Source organism: Chamaea fasciata, unplaced genomic scaffold (assembly GCF_029207755.1).
Source record: "Chamaea fasciata isolate MVZ Bird 193981 ecotype frontalis unplaced genomic scaffold, bChaFas1.0.hap1 SCAF_7, whole genome shotgun sequence".
Lineage (NCBI taxonomy): Eukaryota > Metazoa > Chordata > Aves > Passeriformes > Sylviidae > Chamaea > Chamaea fasciata.
In genome coordinates this window covers 36,486,374-36,508,034 of record NW_027094092.1, presented here as the reverse complement: position 1 = coordinate 36,508,034, position 21,661 = coordinate 36,486,374, and the positions used below count along the sequence as shown (strand labels likewise).

The window sequence follows — 21,661 nt, the reverse complement described above, 5'->3', positions numbered from 1 at the left end:
AAGCTATATTAGGCTTTAAAGGAAAAACATCCTTGCCTGGGTGTACATCAATACCTGTAACTCTCAAGCTGAGGTGCAGATGTTACTGTTGTACTTACTCCCTTTCTTAATCTAGTTACCTCATAGGTGGTAAACTTGTATTTTTGCTGTCCTTGAGCAATGGGCCTGGGATATTCCAAAATAGAGTGAGAGCTTACCCTATTCTGAATTACAGGAAAACATGTCCTGCAGTGTATAGGTATTACCTTTTTTTAGGGGAAAGCAGTGAACATGAAATAGATTAGACTATTCTTTTGGAGACTTCAGAACAGGAAAGGGAAAATAAACACATGTAATAAGTAAGAAAAAAATATTTCCTTTGGCTTTTTTCTTATGTCAGTGAAGTAAACTTTGCCTGGATACAAAAACATACAGGTTGAGCTGTGCCAGGGTAACTTGAGGAAAATAAATAGTGATGTTTTCATGTCTATCCGACACAGGGACAACAAGCAGGCTTTTCCAGAAATTGTGTTCTTCATATTATTTCCAAAAAGCAGTGCATTCTCAGAATGGATATACATTCTTTTGCCTTACCTTAAGCATAAATATACAGATAGACCCACAGTTTTTGGTTTCAGTTCCAGACAAAAGTAAGAGTCCCCAACAAGAGAAGCTACTTAGGGCAGAATCAACCATAGCCAGGCAGCACTGTGATGAGATAGGTTCACCCCTCTCAGATGTAGGGTAGCTCTATCTCAGTACCTGACTTGGTAAATAAGATTAAGACAAGGGATCACACTGACTACAGAAGTAGTTGTCCCTCTCTACTTGACACTGGTGAGGCTGCATCACAATCTTGTGTCCAGTTCTGGCCCCCTAACTCCAAGAAAGACATTGGGGTGCTGGAGCATATCCAAAGAAGGGCAACAGAGCTGGTGAAGTTTCTGGAAGGCAAATCATATGAGGAGAGGTTGAAGGGGCTGGAATTGTTCAGCCTGAAGGAAAGGAGGCTCAGGGTATCACTCTCTAAAACTACCTGAAAGGAACTTAGTGCTATGGTTTAGTTGACATGGTGGTATTCAGACGAAGGCTGGACTCGATCGTCTTGGAGGTCTTTCCCAAAATTTATGATTCTATGATTCTATAAATACATTAAGTTTTAAATTAATAGTAACTTGCCTTTTGTACAAGTTAGACAGACATGACTGACATACAGAGTTTAGTCCCAGGACTACAAGAAGGCTTGAATTAAAAGGAAGGAGAGAAGCAGGTGATTTGGTCAAGATGAACTGTGAATGGCAGTCAAAAAACTAAGGATTATCAAAAACCAAATGTCTGGCTATGGTGACTGTTTGTCTGTGATGGTCTTAGAGACTCAGAGGTACTCATACTATTGCATCTTCAAGTGCCATTCTTCCACTGCCTGGACTATAGGATTGGGGTTAGAAGACTAGACAGGATGAAAGCAATGGGGCCATGAATAAGGCATTCACTTCTTCCTTCACTAATGTTTAGAACATAATGAGATTCCTCTTATGATGACCAAAACATGAAAATAAGCATCAATATGACAAAAGGAAAGATAGTTCCATAAGAATGACATTACACCATCAGCCATTGACAAAATGCACAGAAAATCCATCAGATTAGGAGGCAGGCCTTCAGTTTTATTCTGAGGTGAGCAAATGCAGCTCTTGCCTAATAGAACACTAAAGGAGTCATCCTTCAAAGGACAGGAATCCACATACTATTTTTTCCCCATTGATCTCATGCAGCAAGCATAACCTAAGCCACTCTCCTGTCTCTAGAAATATGGTACCAGTCTACAAATCCCATTCCTGAATGACATCTTGTGATACATAATTTACCTGATAAGGACTGCAATGAACACTAAGGAATGTATATTGAAGACCTGTGCTTTTACACTCATATTCTTACTCAAATTACACTTTACCCTGCAAACAATTCTACTAAAACAAATAGATTTCCTGGCAGTATGAAATTATTTTCAGTGTAAATTAAGGTACTAATACAGTCTATAACAACACTCCCTATTGGGATTATGATCTTTGAACTAACATACAAAGACAAAACTTGGGAAAACCATCCAGTTTGAAACCAAAATTAGGTAACAGTCTGCTAGGTCAGTGATCCACCAATTAAAGAAAAACCTCATTAGTAGGATTAAATGTCTCCAGAGACACTATTCAATCAATAATCCACTAATATTGGATAGATTTGCACCTGAAAATGCAATGCTGTGACTCCAAAGTCATTTACAGACAATCAAATAAATCATCTAATCACATGCAGTAGTACAAAGTGAACTTTGATAGAGAGAGTACAGTAAATTTTTGTTAAGTGTCTTATATTCCCAGTCCATGCTGTACTTGTTTTTCTACCTGTTACCAGCAATAAAGGAAAAGCTTTGAGGCCAACCAAATTACCAACCCTCTCTGTAAATTAGGGCTTATTTTGGGGGGAAATATTTCTTTCTTCTTTTGTCATCTGCTGCTTTCTTCTTATTTTCCTTTTTCAGGTTGATAGCAACAGAAGAGAATGATTCTGGTCTTGCAGTAAATAGGTCTTAAAGGCAATAGCAGAACATTAAGTAGTGTCATTTTCAAGGAGTCATTTGGATGGCTCAAAAGAAAAAAAAATCAATTATGTCTTCAATCACAATGAAAATAATAAGTGATAGAACTGAGAATGTTCTCTCAAAAGAAGCCATTTTTTTACTTCTACACATATGACTCTTCAAGAGGCCATGACTGAGAGGGGAAAATATAGCTCAGAGTCTGTAGATGTCATTGATATGAAAGTCTTGGGAAAGGAACTCTAAGCCCTTTGTCACTATGAAGTTGCAAACCTTACTTTGCAACGGCCCATTTGGAACAGCTTTCTCTGTGAGCCCGTGTCTCCTGTGTTGCTCAAATTGAGTGAGACCTGAAGTCTCTCAACCTACCCATGACAAGAGAATTAAAAATAGATCCTCCCAGTACAGTAAGAAAGACAAGGACAAGGGCTCAATTGCCTCTTCACCAATTCCAGTTAACAAGATGGTCAAATGAGCACCCTATTGCACATCTGGGAGGATTGAAAGAGAAATTTAGGCTTAACCTTTCTGGAAAAGAAATAAACCTCTAATTAGTGTAGAAGAACCTCACAAATATAAGTAAATCATTCTAAGTTGGAATTGCAATTGTCTCATCCCCAAGTCCCTCTGTCCTAATGATACTCCTGATGATTTCTTGAGTGGGATTCACCTGAACCAATGGACAATGTGGACCCTGAGGTAGTCATTTAGAAGACAGTATTCCGAGGTACAGTACATCTTACTCCATAGCCTAAATTTTGGATTTTTTTTTTTTGTTTTGAATGCCTAAACCAGAATGGATTGATTGCATCCCAAAAGCACTTTTCTGCCTTCCAATTACTAGAAAAGAAACTCAGAGATCTCTGCCCTGTAGTTAGTCTGTTTTAACATGCCTCTACCTATGTGGTTTGTAGGGCAATCATCTTGGTGTATCAGAAATAACACCAGTACATAAAATTGACCTAAGAAGTAAGAAAAAAATGAATTTGTAGCCTAAAAACAGCCACCAGGTTATTCTCTGTCCACCAAAGCATTCAGTATATTGCTGTATCTGAGCTCTGTGAGCACAGTTCTTCCTATTACTAGAGAAATCTACATTCCACACCTCAATCTTAGTACAGAGCTCTTCTGTCTCTTTATTTCTCCCAGGAAAGGGAGCAATTGTGAGGAAAAAAAGGATTTAGAAAACTAGATATCCTTCAAGATGAATTTTGATGTTTTAACAATGTAAAAAACCAGAGAATTTATGGTTCAGAATTCACAGCCAAAATGAGATGATGGAATGACAGCTGCTATCTCAGCAGAGTATTTACTCTTAAATGGGAATTCTATGTAATATCAGTGTTGCCTTAAATTGGGAGAGCTTCTTGAAACAAAAAGTGAACTTTTTCCAGTGAGTAATAAGCATATAAAATCAAAATCTGAGATAAAATAAATTTCTAAACGTTCTGCGTTTTTGTGTATTTGCATATATACAGAGTATTGTGCATTGATATTTTAATATTTGTATTTGATATTTTATTTAATATTTAATATTTTAGTATATTAAATCAAATTAGAGATATAAGCATGTGTTGTATTAGTGCCAAAAGATATGTATGTAAAGCTTCTTTACTATAAAGGTGTGGCTTCCCATTTCAGTGGTCCACAGAAGTGCTCCTTTGGGATGGTGGGTCATGGAAATTCAGTCTGAATTAGTTTCAAACCTTTTTAAGAGGCATCAGGCTACATTCAGCTCTGGAATCCTACCTGGTTTTGTATGATTTAGTACTGTAATCCTTTCTTTTTGCTAAAATTTAATCCAAACAAAATTTGGGTACATAATTATTTATCTGTGAAAAGTTTTAGGTCTCTGAAGTCACACTCCTTTTGAGAAATTTATTAAAACTATTATAACCTTTGTTTGTTTGTTTGTTTGTTTTTGTTTGGTTGGGTTTTTGGGGTTTTTTTTTGTCTTCATAGAGGTGTGGAAAGGATTAAATCCAGCTTGACTTCTTTTGGACTTTCTGTGAGAGACTGTTTTGCATATTTTTGTTACATGGACATTGAAATACTGTAATTCTTTGATTGCAGTTCTGCCAGAAACATTATTCTAAAATCTGTAAAGGATCCAAAATGCAGTGGTGAAAGCAATTCCCACCACCTGTAGGAACAGCCAGCATTTTCTTTAATTTCTGAGTCTCCAGACCTTGATTCAACATTAATAGTTTTACCTCATTTTGGCCATAATCTTACATGCTACCAAACTCACTTGTGTTTTATTTGACTGAAGTATGTTTAACTGATTTTTTGTATGACATACAGTGCTGACTCTTCTACAAGCTTTTCAATAAATATAAAACTCACCATAAGACATATTGACTATTAATTACCAATGCAACCTGTATTATTTAATCAGAAAGTTCAGTTGCCTTAGGCATTCAGAAATAAGAGATGCTGCTGAGAAATACTTCTTTTTTTTAAATGACATAACATCCTCTGGTGTGCTCAAGTCATAAATGTAGTGGAAGACGAAAACTTACAGTTCTGAGTGGGTCTAGTCATTAGAAATAGTTACAAGCATCACAGAATTTACACTGTTTACAAGGCAAGGAAAAATGGCAACAAATAATACAAGCTGTGGAATTCAATAAACCGTTGACTTTTAGAAATTTGAAATGAGAAGAAATTTTCAACACGTTTTGTATGATTAAGTAGTCTGATGTCTGATTTCTTTAATGGATATATTGACTAAAGTCAATGAAAACCACAAGCTTTCAGGGCTGCTGAAAACCCGGACTATTTTTGTTAAAATCACAAATAAAGATTTAAGAGACAGGTATGACTCTATACAGCATGTTGCTTATTGCTTCAAATAAAACCAGATCAGAAAATGATGTGAAATGCAACATTATTTTTGCCAAACACAATTTAGCAGAAAATCTCTGCTAAAATCCTGTTCTGAAGAGGAAAATCTTGTTCCCCACCAATTTTGGAGGAGGAAGAGAACAGGTTCCTTTATAAATCTTGCTACTGAGAACACTAGAGGCTTTCCCAGTTGTACATGATTGAGAAGGGATTCTTGAGACAGACAGCTACTCACAAGTCTAAGCTTATTCTTGAGTAGCTGGTCTGTAAGCCAAAGCCAAAACAATTTTTGAGGCTGATCATTTCTCTATATAAAACACTTAAAGTCTTAAGTTTTATTGCAAGTGACAGAAATATATGAGTAATTATTTAGGCTCCCTTGCTGCTTTTGGAGGGCACTGTGCAGAGAAAAAAGCATGCTTTTTGAAGTCCCAGGCACATAAAAGAAACATGGCAGACCACTTCTACTGACAAGCTAACAGCCACATAAATTTCTGGCTGGACCTTACTCAAATGAAACTTAGAAAAACTTCCACGAAAGAATGCAAACTCTTTTTATTATTGCTTCTCATTCTTTGCAGCTCCAAATCTCTCCTGACCCACAAAATAGCTGTACATTGTTAGTTTAGGAAATCAGTTGTGCCAATTATTAGTCTCATTATATCTGGTATTTCAGGGGCTAGAACTATGTGTTTACCTGAGAATCTTGTATTTCATTAAAAAAAAGTAAGATTCTGGTTCTTCCCCTCATTGTTTTCTGTGGAAAGCTAGAAAACATGAACTTAAGGGACTTAAAGAGGAATAAAAAATGAATAAATAAAATAAACACAGGTTTGTAGCTATGATGAGCTCAAGCATTTAAAGTATTTTTTTTATTATTTTCTTAGTCTACATTCTGTGTTGCAACAGAAGAAATAACAGGAGTCAGACACCCAGGCTTCCCCCTTTATAGTTCAGCAACTTGTGTTCATTCTTCCTCCCTTCTTGAACAGAAGCTGTGGTTAGGCTACACTTGACTTTCCGTGAAAATCTTGAAAAGTGATTTAATCCCCATGTATTTTATTTCCCTCATTTCTAAACAGGGGATGATAATAATGCCTACCTCAAATGCTTAGTGAGGTTTAGTTCAGTAATGGCTGTGCAGCATGTAGAGCTCCTTGGCTGGACAGTTCTATAGAAATTCTAAGTATTATTATTACACGGGAGTATTCCAAAAGAAAATAATGGAGTAGTGAATTCTTCAATAAAAAGAACACTCAAATTTATATGGCATTATTTTCTACAAAAAAAGACTTTTCTGGAAAAATTCAAAATAGTTTCCTACTAGTGAATTTAGTAACTACTCATCCTGTCACAACACCCTCATCTTGGGTCCCAACTGCATGTGAACTACACACTCAATTCGTCCTCCAATTGCAAAATGGAAGGAAAATACCTCAAAAATTGGAATAACTGTTTTTTCTAAGGCATAAGTGTAAATTAAAGCATAACATTATGGAATGAAAATCAACAGCATTGTTGAGTTTATTTTATTAAAAATGTTTCCCTGTGTACAGTGGCTGTGTGCATTGGGATGGTACATCACAGTAAATTTCCATTAAGAAACAATAATTCACTTACCACAGTGAAAGCAGTAATAAGGTTAAACTCTTAAGTTAAGTGGAAAGTAAGTCAAACTAAACCCCAGCAGGTTTTCTACTAGTGGCATAGCTAATGTTTTTGAAAATGTTCTAAATGTTCTTTCTCAAATATATGTATTATACATTGCAGTATTGTTAATTATATCCATTTTCTCTTTTATACACTTCCCCAGGAGATCAGTGAAGAATGGAAAACTTACTTATAGTGGATTTCAGATTTAATGAGACAAAGATGGTTCAATACATATGAAAAAAGGATGTGTTCTCACCATATATGATAGGTAATTATTTTTATACTATAATGGCTACCATTTTGAAAATAATTAATGTATTATTTGTGTACTTATTAGATAATCAACCGAGTAAGGAAATACTATGGCTATATCATGGTGGGTGATACTATACTGTTTAACATCTCTAGAGCTTTTGGCATATCATGTCATATATGTATAAAATGATTTAATTTGAGAGATTTATGCATAAAATATGTAAGAATGGTATGGTATTTCTGTGTGTGTGTGCGTATATATATGAGTATAAAAAAAGTAGATTTAAAAAAAGCTTGCCTGAAATTAGATTTTTAACTACATAGCTCTGCACTTAATGCCATCATTATCTACAGAAATAAAAATGTCCAGCATTGCCTTTGGAGAATATGCATCTATTGCTGTGAAGTTCTGCAGGTCTATCAATAGTCCTTCCTGATCACTTGCTTTGATGTTTGTTGATAGATTAAAGGGAATCATCATGACTTTTTTCCCTGATTAGCAGAAGACTACAAATCATTAAAAAAATAGTATTGATGTCATAAAAAAACTTAAAATTGCTTTCAAATGGACACATTCAGGAACCTGAAAACCACTGACTTTACATTGACACACCCTTCTCACTAATCATCTTGATTGAAAAATGAAGAGTTAAAGAACGACCAAAAGGGAAGAAAATAATATTTCTGCTGTTGTTTTCTTGAATGTTTGTACAAAAGAAAAGTACATTTAGAAGTGCTGGCAACATAGTCTTTGAGGTGCATATTTAAGAAATTGTCCATTACCTTGAGAGTGCTGTTGCCCTAGGCACCCTGGTGTACCAGTGGAAGAGAAAAAAATCCCTTTACCTCTAAAGCTCAACAATGACTTCTGATTCCTTTCTTATTCTTTGGTGAAAGATCACTTGCAGAGTAAAGTGACCTGCAATGATCACTTGGGTGAGGATTTATTTAGAAACTATGAACAGAAGAAAATTGCACAATTCTATCAGGTGTGTTTGCTAAATCAGCCCTCTTTCCGGAATGTTACCACTTCTTATGGGGAATGGAACAAAACATGCAACCTCCACTAAGTCAGTTGCAAAGCCCAACACTGGCCTTCAGTTCAAAGAGCTTATCATCTGAATAAAGCATTGTGACTACAGTCTTCTCCCTCCTTTCTATAAATCTCCTTAGGCTTAGGATGTGGCCTAGATTAATGCAAATCTCATAGCGTATATGTCTTCTCCACGTATCTAGTCACCACAACCTTGAATGTTTTCTCACGTATGTTAAATTTAGCTCAATGTATTTTTTACCTCAGATAGGTTGCTCTTGACTCATATGTGCAGAGATATAGGTTATTAAACTGATGATCACACAAGACCTTCATTACCTTATGCACAGAGTGAAATTCTGAGTGAAGTTTTTTGTGACAAAATTCAGCTGCTTTTTGTTTGCCCCTCCCCATTTCAGGGGGGTTGGAAATAGATCATCTTTAGGGTCTCCTCCAACCCAAACGATTGTATGACTATATGTTTTATAGTGAGGTAGAAGGAAAGAATACTATTGCTATTACAATGTGGTGCAACTAGCCCTCTAAAGCCCTCTTTTGCAAAAAATAGTTATAAAATAAATAATATTGTAGCTATTCAATAAAATAAACATGAGTGAACACATAAATGAAAATATATAATTAAATATATACATGCATTGCATAATGTTATGTATAAGATAAATATTTCATCCCACCATAAAGAAGAGTTTCTCTATGAAAGCTATGATCGGTTTTTTATTACCTTAAAATATTGCAGTTGTTTCTCAGCATTCATTGTTCCTTCATTTTCTTGTCTCAGACAGGAATTGAAGATGAAAAGCTCTGTATCTCTCAGCCACCCTTTCAGCTCTTTGATCCTGACCTCCAGCTGCCTTACCAGGCTGCCGCTTTCAGGCGAGAGCAGGTCACGTGGACCTAACCCACTGTGCCCTACCATTGTGTCTTGGATCTTCTCTCCTAGGGTTTTCTAATGCATCAGATAAAAAATAATAAAAAAAAAAAGCCATAGATTATTATGTACCAAAACATATATAGGTTAATGTGCAACAAGAAGAATGTGTTAAATGACTAGAGATGTGTTTTTTAATCATGATGACTAATATCAATCAGTTTCATTCTTTGTTTCCTTGTTTCAATACATTTCAATTTTCGTACCCTTGTTTCTCACTTATGCTGTTCTCTCTGGGTCACTGACTTTACTAGAAGGATTATAAATCAGTGTTTACTAAGAGTAATTAAGGACAGAGGAGACAAAAAGCCTCATAACTTTGTAAACTAGTTACTCTACAGAATTTTTCTGTGGCTTTAGACACTTATGGGCATAAGAGTTACTGGTTTCTAGGCAGCAACAGAAAATATGACAATCACTGAGCTCGTCAGACTCCCATCCAAGGTACCATTTAAATTTTTGGAGAAACACTGAGATATTTTCTGAGGTATGAACTGTTAGGTTGTAATTTCCATACATGTAGCCCATAGGCTATATAGAGGAAGAGTTAGGTCACAAAATACCTGGTTTGTTTTTAAAAGCGGATGAACTCATTCAGACACCAAAAATCCCCACTGTTCCTGAACATAAAGACACTTTTTTAGGTGACCAAATTCGAATTTCAGTTCTCTGTGTTAAGCATCCACTTTAAGATAATGAACCAGAATAAACGTTCTCCTCTTATTGCTAATGAAACTAATTTACTGCAGCTTTTCAGAGTAGTATTTCTAATAACAGAATCACTGAATAGCATTTTGATAGTGGATGCTGGGTGCTTAATGAGTATTCTGAAGAGGCTAGGGATAGAAAGTTACCTTTCTTTTCAGTATTTTGAAAGGCAATCCTTTAACATCACAAGAGAGGTGTGCTGTTGCCTGCTTCTTCTATGCCAAGCAGTATTTTATCTGACCTATGAGAGGCTGTCAGGCTGACACTTATTATAAGCACTAGATCTGTGTTACTGATTGTAGAATATTGAATATACACTGACACACACATCCAATAACCTTTTAAACTGATAATTAGTGGTGGTTAATTGTTGTAACATGAAGATACAGTTTTGGGTGACCCAGTATGTCTGTCAGTTGAAAGCGCATGCTATAGAAAGTTTCTGGAATCTAATTTATTAGAATGAAATTAGCTTCCCAAAATAAGCTTTAAAACACAAATAAAATTAGAGCAACAGATATTAATCTGCTATGTGGCATTCTGTAAATCACATCTTTAGGAGATCATAACTGAAAAACACGCTTTCTTGGCAACACCCTTCTATTTTCATGGTGCAAATATTGATAATTTGAAGACCCTCAGTGGAATCCAGCACTAACTATTGTTTTTATGCTGCAACAAAAGTAGCAGCAGGAGGTGAAATCAATGCCCTTGGAGGGTAGGGTCACAAAAAAGAATTTATTGCCACTTTTTTGTTCTGGAACAGTTTGCAATCATAAATTCTTCATAAACAGAATACTTCAGAGAATGGTCCGTCTTCATAAATATACGACAGAGGACATCAATTTCATTTAATTCACAATTTGTGTCAGCACAGCAGATGCCAATGCCTGCCTTGATAGGGTTGTTTAATATGCAATTGAGACAGAGTAATATTCAGCACAGGGGACAAAATTTCACAGATTAAACTGTACGCACCACTGACATTTCATTCTAATGTATTTCCATTCCACAGTGTTCACCTTAGATGAAAGTAATATTAAAAACCATATCCCTCTATTTTGCCATTGTTAGAAGTTAAAATCCTTGTCTTTAATTTTTTTCATGCCAATTAAAATGTAATCATGCCAATTAAAACAGTACGTCTAGTGCTGTTAGTTTCTGCAGAGGTTTTTATTAAATTAAACAAAACTCTATCAAACTCTGCTTATTATTCATGAAACTGCATTTAGCAGAAAAACTGTAATAGTTATATTTTATTTTCCTGTAAATGCTGAAATTAATGGGAAAACTTAATCTGGAGGTATATTTTGATTTTAACATACTGAGAAGCAAAGGGCTTCAAATTTTTTAAGACAGTTTTCCTAGATTTTAAGAATCATGATCGTATTTCATAGTTTTATGTCCTACCAGCTTTAATCAGTGCCACTGAATTAAGCTGATTAAATACACTGAAATTCATAAATGTAAGGCTTACATCCGAAATTATTTTAAAAACAAAAGTTGGCATGATCAGATGTAAATGATCGGATTAAGTAAGTCCTTTTTTAATCAGTAAATTTATTAATGATCAAACAAGTTCAAAATGCTTATGGTGATGCTGCAGATTGAAATTAAAAGTAGTAAGCTCACTGTTCAAAAGGAAAATTCTAACATTTTCTGAAAATTTGCACATTTAGAGAATCAAGTGATTAGAAGCAACTCTGCTTCAGTAAAAAAAGCCCCACCCTCTGAAATGGCTATTACATTACCAGAGAACCTAAAGAGACACAACTCAGTATTTAAAATGTTGTTGGCAGGTTGCATGTATAGCTTACTCATAATATATTAGAAATATTTTTTAAACTAGGATAATAGCATGCAAAATTATGCAACATAACTGTATTACTAATATCACACATCTATAATTAATCATTTAAAGTAATTTACAAATTTATCTTACCCTTGATTTGAAGTGAAGGCAATTAAGGAGAAAAGTGGATGGAAAAATATATAGTTTGACCTCTTTCTCTCTCAGCTGTTTTACAACAATAGGACAACAGTGTCTCCTGCACAGTGCCATCACCAGTCTCTGGGTAACAGAATCCCTATACTGCTCTTTTTTTTTTTTTTTTTTTTTTTTTTTCCAGATTCTTATATCTCACTCTTTGGCTGAGACCCAGCCCATCATAGCGTGAAATGAATTACATGAAACTTTTTTTGGCTTTTGTCAAAAGTGAGATGAATACAACAGCATGAAACATATCCTGGCTGTATTCTCAGCTTCAGGTATGCAGATTTGTACTGAATCTGTATATTTGTTTTTGAGCCATCAGTGTGACCTGAAATATGCAGTGACAACCCCACTTTTCATCTTAAAGGTATAGTAAATAGTTAAACAGTGGATGTCTCTAACATGTACCTTCAGAATAAATTCTATTAACATTCACTCAAGCATGACAGTCAGTGTATATCAGATATACTGCATTATAGTTGACTTGGTGCATACCCGTAATACATGGCATATTTTACTTACATTTTTTATGTATTAAAGAACTAAAATTATTAAAGTCAGACAGGAGACAAGCATGGAATAAAAAAAATCAACAGAAGAGGAAAAGGCTATGGAGTTTTTATAATAGAATGAGTAGCTTGTTTGAAATGTACGTGGTGGATTGAAAGAGAGAGATATTTGTGCTCCAAATTAGAAATCAGACAGACAGTGTACTTCAACACACAAAAATGTACACATAACCCACAAACAGTAATAAAAATGCAAATACCCCAAGCAGTTCCCATTTTTCATTAATTGAATCCACTTTTTCAAGGAGATCGTTTGGTAGTAAAACACCACTTTTCTTCAGAGCTTCAACCTTACTAAGCAATTCCATCTTTTTTGGGCGCCTGATTGACATTTCTACATTGTATCTCTAAAATGAAAAGAAAGATATAATATTAGCTGCTGTAGAGAGTTTTCTCCATTAAAAAAATAATCTTTAATTGTACGTGCCCGGTTACGATCCATCTGACATTTTTATTGGTTTTATTTTTTTTAAGCACACAACCTTCTCATAACATATCATGAGAGATTTGGGTACCAAGAACATAGACTTCTGGGTGACACGCCTATGCAGGCAGTTAGCAATTGATTACACATAGTAATATTCACTCTCTCACAATATTCACTTGTACAATAATATCCACTAACACTCTCCCATCTGAATGCTGATCTGCATTTGTCTCATTCAGGATAGTGGTATCTTAATTTTAAAACATGCTACTTCAGTTAGTAACACTGAGGTTCTTCGTGGAAAATAAAGGAAAATGAAACGAAAAGCCCCCAAGGAAATAATTTCATACTTATGTTTCCTCTAGAGTTTATTTATTCTCTCTCCCATTGTGGGTTCTGTCACACATGGGCCTGAAAATGTGAGAGTTTGATCTTCAAAAAAGAATAAGAAATAGCCCCCCTAAAACACAATACCAGTTACTTGATTTTTACTGCATAAACCAACAGGAACAGTGAACTGGCCCACAAACGAGAACAGCCACAATTTTAATACAGTCCAATAGTTTTTTCCAGTTGAAAATACCTTCTATTTCTGCACTGTTGTTTATTGTTTAAAAAAAAAAAAACAAAAACAAAAACAGAAGACAGGTATAAAACTGGAGGCTTCCCTCAGAAATTCTTTCATAGGACTTTGTAAATATTTATATAAATATTTATGGTCTATAAAAATGTATTCTAATATACAGACAAACTGAAAAATAAATATTTTTCTTAAAACTTTATTCTCCAAAAATCTGACTTAACTATTACATACAGTAGTTACTATAGCGGTTAATTATGTTTTTGTAGTTGGTACAATAAATTTAAAAAAAAAAAATTAACCCATATACATACCCTCCATATAGTTAAGCTAATTAAGTGTGAAAAGACTCATTGAAATGGAACTTCTGATATGGCCAAAAATGTGCCTTTTACTGAAAGAAGAGAGTTCAGCCCATATACTTGCAAAGGTGTTTACAAGACATATATAAATTATGCAAAGCTATTAGAAAATTGCTTCCTAAACATTAAGCTTTCTTGGCTTCAAATTCAGTCAAGAAAACTGCTATTGCAGCTCACACTGAAAATGTTAATAACTGGGTTAAATATAAAAAATTAAACCAGAATTAGGAATGTTTAAAACATGGATGCCTTTGCCAGATCCAAGAACATGCTCTGTAGGAAAACAAAGAAAAAATACAATTGCAGACAGCTTAAAGAAAATAATAAAGGTGTGAAATCACTGTTTCAGCTAACAGGTTCTCAGCATTTCCATGCATATGTTTGCATATTGTTAGTTTCATATTTTAATCTCTCATTTACACAACACATGCACATCATTTGTATTATGTAAACTTCAGCAAATATTAGTCATTTGTGGATCATAGAGCAAATGTTTTAAATGAGGTGATTTAAACCATTTCTCATTATTAATGAACACTGATCAGGTGTCTGCGTATCCAAAATTGCATGAATATGCATGGTAAAACCCAAGGAATTGTTTATAAAGAACTTGCCTTTTGACACGCGGTGTGCTGTGGCTAAGGTTTGAGGCATCTACAACTGTAGGAAAAACCTGCCAGGTTGGGCACCAGGGCTGGACCCACCAAGAGGCAACACCATGTTATGTGACTGATGTGTTCAACAAGTACGATTCCTGGTCCTGTTTTATTGCCTTCTCGGCTAGAATGGCTGCTGGAGGAGATTACAATCTTCTTTATGTAATCTGATGTCTATTTAAAGATGATATAGCCAAAAAGGATTTGCATAATTATTTCCATAAGTACATGTAATATCAAAGGGAATCCAGAGCCCAATTTGCTAGGCACTGAAATCCAGTACGCGCGACTCCCTTTCTTTTGTCAAGTGAATTAATAGACTGAGGGAGTCCTCTAGCTGTGTGTCACTGGTGCAGGCACATCCAGTTACTGCTCATCACCTACTCCAGGCTGGCACTAGCTGCTGCTGGGACTGGGGATGCTCCCGGGCAGTGCAGGACTGATGATGAAATAAAACACACTGCATGTTTCATAACTACAATGCTCCTGTTAACTTAGAAACAGAAGACATTTTATTTAATTTTGGACTAGATAAAATAATTCAGTGCTGCATAATCCAAGTAGTGTGACAGATGTTATAAAAGGTTATAACATTAAAAACTAAATAAGCTAGGTTTTGTGTACATGCTGTATTTGTCACCATGTAGCTTACTGTATAAACAAGCATGATGAAAGTGCTGATTGATAGAAAATGCATTATACAGTAACAGAAAAAGATGAGAGATTTCAGTTGATTATAAAATGTATTGGTATATGACTGAGAGTCAGTATTGTTTCACTCCTGGATATTTAACATGCAGCATGTATTTTAAGTTAAGGGGAGAGCTTAATGTACAGGAGGTACAGTTTGAGAACTGATAGCGAGAGATGCTATTGCTAATGCTATTTTTTAATCCATTAAACACCTACACTCTGAGCAGTTGCATGGAAAAATTAGCTACCAGCTCTATCAGTGCTGCACAACCCTAGTCTGGTAGAACTACTTAATCCTGTGGTGAGAAGATAATTTAATCTTCAGATTCATTCTTTCCTCAGCTTTAAGTAAGCAAAGACTGTTCTATTGTGACAGTCCGTGGATGCTATGATATAGATTACTGTTTAATAGCCAGAAATGAGATTAAGAAAGTTAAGGTCCCAGGCTTCTCGCAATAACCACAATAATAAATGGATAATATTTAATTTCCCACAACACCTGTCATATAAACTGGGAAGAAAACCCCAAACAACAAAATTGCAAAATATTTACAGCATGATTAGCTGGGTGCATGTGTGCCTGGTTTCATGTTCCTGAGGACACTCAAAGGAAATCCAAAACAGTGTTACGTAAGTTAAAGAATTTGGCCTTTCATTCCTTTTCTCAATACGATCAATATTTCTTGAAGGACAAAGAAAGGAATTAAAATAAATGCAGTACCATTTATCCATGAAGAAATTTGGCAAAAATATTTAAGCCAAAAGAAGTTGAATTCCAAAACAAAGAAAGTTAAAACCTTACTTCCCTGATAAAAACATTCTAAGAAATCCAGGCAGACTGATTGAGACACATTTTTCGACACTTAGTACTAAACTGTGCCTTTTTTTTCTCTTTTCTTTTTTCCCCCTAAAAAAATTATATAAAACATTTTTTGTGTGAAAAATCACACCCGAAAATTCTGTCCAAATGGAGACTGGAACAATGCCTTGTAACAGTGTTAATTGTCACCATGGAAACCAGAAGAATAAGCCATTTTGAAACTGGTATAGAAGGCACACATTGAGCAACTCAAGCATTTTTCAGCCTCCCTCAGTGTTAAGGAACAAGATGCCTAGTCACTGAGAGGTCAGAGAAAGAAATCATCATGAAAGGTTCGTAGATGTGCACTGTCTGGTAAACAATAAAAAAATCTGTACACAGTTAACAACTCTGTAAGACTGCGCACTGCATCTTTCAGAAAGAGAAACACCACAAAAAGATGATCCAGAGATCAGCAGATTCCACCCCTTGAGCAAAACTTTAGGGCAATATTATGCGAACCTTGTCCCTAAAGCTCCCTGGGAATTCTGCTGTTGTAATAAAACTTCAGAAGAGAAAAGAAAAAAAAAAAAAAAGCCTGCATGATGGAATTCAAAATAATGCTCTAAGAGCACACAGAGAGATTAAGACATCCATTGTAAGACTTTTGTATGGTGCTTCTGTTGGTTATAGTGAAAAGAGACCAGACATACTGAACACACAGTGGAGCTATGGCTACGAAGTACAGACGAATTAAGCCAATGAACTTTCTCCATTACTGGAATAAGGGTGCGCTATTTGTAGATGTTCCGCATTCCATCATTCACATGCTAACACAATATCTTCAGTCAGATGGCACCGTAGGATATACAACTGAGATCAGAACCGAGTCACCTGTAACCTTAGTTTTACCTGCAGTGAAATTCTAAATTTTAAAAATTTGCCTTTTGAGGTGTTTTGACTGGCAGACACCAATAAATACAGACATACCCTCAGTGTCTGCATGTGCACAGTTAGCAATAGCTCACATTTGCAAAATATACTGCATGCATAAAATTGAGTAAATCATATTCTGCAAAAAAATTCACCAAATAGGTAACATAAATATATACAAATATATAGACACACACACACATATATATAGTGTGCATATATATATGCATATGTAGCAATATTTGTCCATCATCTCTTCACACACATTCTCATTTTGCTTTCTGGATAATGTTTGCACTCTTCATGCTAGGCTTCATGGTGGCCCCTTAGGAAGCCCATGCCTAATGCCATTCAGTGGTGAACAAAGACTCTTTTTATTCCAAAGTCCAGAGTCCAAAGCTCAGCTGTATACAAGCAAAGTGAAGGAATCTGCTAGAGGCCAGCCTACCCTACACAATAGCTCTTAATGCTTCTACCTTTTTGGTACTGTCAGTGTGAAACATTTTAGAAACTGTCCAGAAGCTTGGTTATATTTCTTACATTGCCAATAGCACTAGAACCTCTGGACAACATTCAAGATCTGGGCAGTGTGATCTGTCTAGATGAGAAGCAGTTTCTGTTTCTTGCAATTTTCATAATTCTGTATTAGCAATTTATGGCAAATAATTGCACAGAGAAATTATAAAGACTCCTAGAATTGTCCTTGTAAATTAATAATAGGCTTACTTGATTGGGATAAATTTGCTGCTGAGCCTTTGGAAAAATTAAAAAGTGCAATGTCATTTAAAATTGCCAGAACTCACAGAGCAAATTACATCTGAGGTTAAGAATCAGTTTTTCCTCTTCTAGTTTATTCCATTTGCATGATCTGGAAATCATATTACATTGGCTATGTATTGTTAATTGGACATAGATTGCATTATCTTTGATATAAATCAAACTACAAATATTAAAATGAATTGCAAATTCTGTAATAGAAGATCATAAAACAATCTTTTTAAAGTATCTCCCATTAATAATTTAATTCCAATTATATCACTCGGAAAACTCAAGAAGGAGAGTGCTAACTTATTTCCATTTGCCTTTTTCCCCCTACAAATAAGGACAACAGCACAATATGTTTTTGTGTGAGAGTGCATGTGTAAATGCGTGCATGCCTATAAAACAAAACAGATCTTAGCACTTTTGTCTTAAACCCCTACAGACACCTTAGGATTTTTTTGTTTCAGAAACTAGCAAATGCAGATTGCACGTCTGCTATGCATTTCCTTCTGTGGCAGTTTGAGAAATAAACACATTGAAAGAAATATTAAGCAACTTCATGAACTGAATTTTGCCTGCATTAAAAAATTATGCAGTTGGTATTCATTGTTCTGCTTTTTTTTTCTACGAAAAGTGATCCCAACACTTTAAATTTTACTATATACGTAATATCTTTTTGAAGACTTTGTGTGCCCTTTAATGAATTTATATTAAATATTTAATACTGTTTAGGGCATATCCACTACTACCAAAAACAGTTATATTCCCAGCAGTCCCACTGTTTCAGGCAGAGGGCTTGATTGATCCTCCTAGCCTGAATTGAGTAGAATGAAAAGAAGCAGTTGGAAAATAGCTGCAATCATTTAATGCAGATGACCTCTGACAGGCTCACAGCTCTTCTATCTGAACAGAAATTTGCATGGGGTCTCTGTGCAGAGGAACAATGTAACCTAAATGGTAGACAATCTTTATTCTAATGAAGTGGGTGTCAAGGTCAATGTAAAACTGCAATGATAAATGGTGCACCACTAGGCAAGAGAAGTTGCATAGGCATTGTAGTGCTTTCACATTAATTGAAGGCTGAAATGCACCAAGTGAAAGCACAAGACTCTCTTTTCACCATAATGTGTTAATGCACAAATGTTTAAATGTTTTATTCAAGCCCCTAGCCTGTTGGCACAAATCTTATTGCAAACAAAAATACAATAGTTGGCCAATAACCAGAAAAATAGAACTTTTTATTAGCTTGCCTTATTTCTTGAATCCCTAACAACTTCCACAATCTACTCAGAGTACCAAAAGAATAACAAGTCTCCAGACACCTAATGCAATTCCCATGATCCTTTTTCTATTTAGGATATCTGTCTTTAATTAGTTCCAAACAAGCAAGCCTTTAGACAACTCTTCATTAGATACCATTCCCAATGAACTAACTGCCAGAAGAAAAGTCATGCTTCAATATTATTTCCTAGATTCCAAGTTTTCTTTTAGTATATAGTTAACATCTCCAGGTGCCTTTTGTGCTCACAAAGAATTAGACCAGTAAAACTGGGTTTTGTAATGCAAAGAGTTGTGTGCCTAGAGTGGGGACTAAACTACAATCTGTTATTGTGGCTTTGTCAAAACTGCAATACAACTGCAATACAATAATTATAGTACTTCATCAGTCGATCAAGCAATTTGTGGAAGGCAGTACATTTTGTCTTATAAAAATGAGGAGGACAGTAAGCTGCTTTTTAAAATCCTGAGCTGCTTAAGCTTGTTAAGGGTATATTGTTTGCTAATACACTCATTAGCAGCCAGGCATTTTAACTTCATCAATTAAACAGGAAATGGTGTTGCACCATTAGTTTCACGAAATACTAAAAAACTGATAGCAGTCTACAGTTAAGATTTTTAAAAATTGTATTTTAACCTGCAGACCGCATTATACACTTCAAACCATTTTTTATACAGCGACATATACGTGGAGACTGTGTGGGTCTGTCTGTCTGTGCACGAACGTAGGTGGTGAAAGCCCTGCAGATAGTTGTGAAGCTAATTATATATATCTACACACATACACCCACTTAAAATTTCCCAAGACCCCTAAGGATTGCTGCTGAAGCACAACGTCATTTCGTGACACCGATGAACATTTACTCATCTGAGTAATCCCAAGGATGACAGAAGTTTATTCCTGTGAACAACTAACAGCTCTCCTGGATAGCTAACAGGTTCACAGTATGGATGACAATTTTTGAGTATTTATCAGCCTTTGTAGTTTTAGGCTCTTCTGTGCAAATAGGTATTAACAGTATGATTAGAGATATTAGACAAGGAGCTATAGTTTGCTATTAAAGAGGATCTGCAGTGCTTTCAGTTTCTGGGGGCCTGTGAGTGGCATGTACTATAGAACGCCATTTCTATTTTACAACTCGCCTGAGCAAGGGAATTTTCCATATGGAAATCAGTCTTCAGGATATTGCAATTCAGAGAATAAACCCCAGTGGGGGGGTGGGGGTGGGGGATGGGAGAAGTGTAGTGCAAAGGAAAAAAAACCCAACCCCAAAAAACCCCACGTTAGTGATGAAACTGTTTAAAAAACTGTACAGCTTCATCTGTGTGTGATTTGTCAGGTCTGAAGCTTTGACGTGCCCAAGGGGCAGACCCCAGCGGGGCGCAGGCTGCAGAGCTAAATAGCTGTGAAAGAAGTCTTAATGTAGGATGGAATTCAAACTAACCTTGACATGACCTCGGGAAAAATATGCAAAAAGTAAAATGAATGCACTCTGCAAGATACATCCTAATTTTGTGGCCGAGCTGGTTAGTTTCACAAACATAACTGGGACTTTAAAAGCAAAATAAAACGCTAGGAAAAAGGGGAAACTTCGGAATTCAGAGCAAAAACTCAAACAGGCATAGGGTGTTGCTGTGGAGGCATATGAATCATTTGGAAACAATCCAAATAAAAACCAACACCGAACAATATTGTTGTCAGCCTGTCTATTCAGGAAAATTGGTTTTTTAGGTTGAATATAAATGACACAAAGCCAAGATTACATCACTGCATTACAAAGTCTGTTGTGGCTTTTAGCCGAACAAGCCCCATGGATCTACTGGCTGATGGCAGTAATTCAGTGAGAAGTTTTAAAGGCTTGGTTGTTTGGGGTTTTTTTCTTTTTCTTTTTTTTTTAAGCTTTGTCACTCTAAACTTGGTGAAATTTTGTTCAAATATTGATTATTTAAATTTTTTAAAACCACATCCCTGACTTTGTTCTGCAAGCTTACTACTTTATACAAACATTAAAAATTTGAGTGGGTATATTAAGCCTTGATTTGGCTTTATTATGTATTTGGCCTGTCTTGCACAGTGTTCAGTTAAGCAGGAAGACATCCACCTTAATACAGCAGCCAAGAACTGGCTTATTCACTAGATATATGGAAATTGTAATTGAGTGTCAACTTGTGTTGAAATTCAATCCCATTGCCTTCAGAATGCAATTTTGTAGCAACAGCAGTTATTTACTATGCTATTAACCAGTTTTTAAACATAATTAAATTCTGAGAACACATAGCCAAAATACAGTCATTTCAACTCATATAGTGAGGGTAATCCAGTACCAGGTGCATAAGAGCCCACAAGATCCAAAATGTCCACCCACCTACAAATAAAGGCAAACCCTGGCAGATGATGTTGGAATGTGGTGCCACTGCACAGGTTATAGTTCTTCTCAGGTAAGGCCACAGAGTTGCTACACTTCATGTTTAACAACTTATCAATCTTGTAAACCATGTGTTTTACTGGGATCTCTGGCTGATTTATGAAGGAATTTCTGAGATTGGTCTTGTGCTGCTTGCAACAATGCTGTTGGTTTTGTTTTCATA

General features: G+C 35.5%; 1 protein-coding gene across 1 annotated transcript in view; it reads right to left on the bottom strand.

The window, feature by feature from the left end:
* Nucleotides 1-21,661, bottom strand: part of AKAP6 (A-kinase anchoring protein 6) — a 288,951-nt gene that overhangs the window by 35,047 nt on the left and 232,243 nt on the right. The window contains exons 12-13 of the mRNA XM_066188405.1: nucleotides 12,783-12,929; nucleotides 9,106-9,330 (exon numbers count right to left, since the gene is read on the bottom strand). Of these exons, the coding sequence (XP_066044502.1) occupies nucleotides 9,106-9,330; nucleotides 12,783-12,929 (372 nt within the window). The remainder of the gene's footprint in view (nucleotides 1-9,105; nucleotides 9,331-12,782; nucleotides 12,930-21,661) is intronic.